At 31.2% G+C, this 3,141-nt stretch overlaps 1 protein-coding gene across 1 annotated transcript; it reads left to right on the top strand.

The window, feature by feature from the left end:
• Window positions 1-1,606: 1,606 nt before the first annotated feature.
• Window positions 1,607-3,141, top strand: LOC125825264 (basic endochitinase). The gene is made up of 3 exons (XM_049504613.1): window positions 1,607-1,883; window positions 1,972-2,125; window positions 2,579-3,141. The coding sequence occupies exons 1-3, from the start codon at window positions 1,616-1,618 to the stop codon at window positions 2,949-2,951; spliced, it is 795 nt and encodes a 264-aa protein (XP_049360570.1). The 5' UTR covers window positions 1,607-1,615; the 3' UTR covers window positions 2,952-3,141.

Consider the following 3,141-nt stretch of genomic DNA (forward strand, 5'->3'; position numbering starts at 1 on the left):
CCATATTTGTTTTTTTATATTTTTGGCCTTATATGTGATCATGCTTCCTTCATTATTAAATCCTGTTACTACTATCGATGTTTTTAATTTTTTCCATTTATCTCCTGGTAAACAATTGTATTTATTTACATATATTAGTTCCTGCTCATGTATCTATCATTGGTGTATAATATATGTTGTAATATCCCTTTATTATTATCTTTGCAAGTATATATATTTTCATATTTTTATCATATCAAAGTTCTTTTTATTATTACTCTTTTATTTTCATAATTTATTGTCAATTGTTTGTCTTCTAGATTATATGGTTTTACTTGTTCTAGCCATTTTATTCCTAAAGTGATATTTTTATCTCCTTGATATATTTTAAACTTTATTACTATTGGTACTCTTCCAATGATTATTTCCTTTTCTGTAGTTTTTCGATATATATTAATACCTTTGATAGTTCAGGGCATAATTGTTCAGTAGTTATTATTTCATCAATCTTTGTGGGACTGAAAATGTTATGGTCTCTTCCTTCTAGGCCAATATAGTGAATTTTAAAGCTTTATTGATAGTAAATTCAATGATCGAAAGTTCGGTAATTTAAGTTATTCTAACTATTTTTTGTTTTGAATGGATTGTTGTCACTTTTTTCACATTTTAATAACCGAATAACCGAACCAAACCAAACCAAACCGAAACCGATAACCAACAAACCGATAAATGTATATTATATTTGGTTTGGTTTGATTTTGATAATTTTAAAGCCGATTAAGTTGGTTTGGTTTTGATTTTGACCAATAATCGATCCAAACCGACCCGTGAACACCCCTATATGACACTCTACATTGGAATTTTGTGTCCTATGTGGCGCTACGCGTATTATGTCATGTAACACAAGTGTGTTTACTTGTTTAATTTTATACAAGTTTAAATATCTACTTGTATATACTCAAAATTAGAGAGCATAATTATTCGCTAAGTCAAATTAAGAGTCATGTTTATATATTATGTGTTTAACAACCATGGCTAGATTCAGAACAAACGGAGACTGAGTCATAACTAGTAACAAATTGTTTATTCTTTAATTATTATTTAAGAAAATTCTTTTCAAGACTCAGTTAAAGTCTTGTTCTGCCACTCCATAAAGTTAAAGACTGACCAAAATACATGTGATGTGTGGCCAAGAGCTAACATACACAATGGGGTGTGTTAGGTTCAATTAAAATCATTTTAAAATTAATATTTTTTTTGTATTTGGTGCGTAAGTAAATAATGTTATCTTTAAAATATTTTTTATATTATTTAGATAAATATTATCAAAGGTGGGTGAGGAATAATAGAGAGGACACAATTAATACAAAAAATTATGTTTGAAACTTATTTTCTCTATATTCATTAATGCTCGAGAGTCATTTTTCTCATTTTTAATAAATATTGTTTATTAGAAAATTATTTTTCAAAAATAAACATTTTCCTTTTGTACCAAACACACCTAACAAGTCATACTTCTCCACTGAGAATAAATTACTATATGAAACTTCAGTTGAAAATTCTGCACCTCTAAATTCTATATTTTCCCTATAAATACCAACCATTTTGTCAACTAAAAACCATAATTAAAAAGAAAATGAGGCTTTTAGTATTGGGTTTGTTTAGTGTTTTGTGTCTAAAATGTGTTTTGGCACAAGATGTTGGTAGTGTTATTAATAAAAAATTATTTGAGAGAATATTTCTGCATCGAAACGATGCTGCTTGTGCTGCGAAAGGCTTCTATACTTATGAAGCTTTTATAACAGCAACTAAATCATTTGCTGCCTTTGGAACTACCGGTGATACTAATACTCGTAAGAAGGAAATTGCTGCCTTTTTGGCTCAAACTTCTCATGAAACTACTGGTATATTTTCATCTGTCTCAATTTATACGGCGTATTTTCTTCATATTTTAATTTTTGAAAGTAGTAGGTGTTTATGACAATTAATTAGGTGGATGGGCAACAGCACCAGATGGACCATATTCATGGGGATATTGCTTCAAACAGGAACAAGGAAGCCCTGGAGATTACTGTGTTTCAAATCAGCAGTGGCCTTGTGCTCCTGGCAAAAAGTACTTTGGTCGAGGTCCTATCCAAATTTCCTAGTAAGACTAACCCTCATTTGCATAATTCTAACCTACGGTCGCTCAGTAAAGAATTTCACACTACTGTCAATTTATTGTAATTTATCTTGTTCTTCAGGTTACTAATCATCCCTTTTTCTTTGGATGTATAATTACCTATAATTATTATTTTTTAGTTTAAAAACTTTTTGTCTTACATTATCAAGTAGAGGCTGATTCAGAATTTAATTAAAAGTACGGGTTCAACTTTAATATTTGTTGAACTTTATATGTTTATTTGTACACTATTAATTGTATCAAAAGTTGTGGGTACAAATTAATGGATCTGCAGCTGAAAGGCTATATATGTTCCCTGCTATCAAGTCACCTAAAAGATAAAAAGAATGAAATAAGTAGCATCACAAATAAGGCAAGTAATACACGGACTATATAATATATATTTTTTACCGTCTTAATAATAATTATGTTATGCAGCAATTACAACTATGGACCAGCAGGGAGAGCAATAGGTGTGAATCTGCTAAACAACCCAGATTTGGTAGCAAATGATGCAGTAGTGTCATTCAAAACAGCCTTGTGGTTCTGGATGACACCACAGCAGCCAAAACCATCGGCACACGATGTCATTACCGGAAGATGGAGTCCCTCTGCTGCTGATTCTGCCGCTGGCCGCGTCCCAGGCTTTGGTGTGATCACCAACATCATCAATGGTGGAATTGAATGTAGCAAAGGTTCAAATGCACAAATGGATAACAGAATTGGGTTCTATAGGAGATATTGTCAAATTTTGGGAGTTGATCCTGGAAATAATTTGGACTGTGCTAATCAAAGGCCATTTGGACAGTAGGCAGCTTAATTAATTAATTACTAAAATAAGTTGCTGCTTTATATGTGTGATCTATTTACTACGTTTGTGTAGTACGTGACACATTAATAACAAGGTTTGGTCCATCTAAAATATGTATTAGTTTGTTTGTGTTCCATAATGAAACTTCCATTTGGTCACGCACGCGAAATAAAGTTAAAGTTTTATGCAT

This window comes from Solanum verrucosum, unplaced genomic scaffold (genome assembly GCF_900185275.1).
Source record: "Solanum verrucosum unplaced genomic scaffold, falcon-dt-bn FXZP01000113.1, whole genome shotgun sequence".
In the NCBI taxonomy this organism is placed as follows: Eukaryota; Viridiplantae; Streptophyta; class Magnoliopsida; order Solanales; family Solanaceae; genus Solanum; species Solanum verrucosum.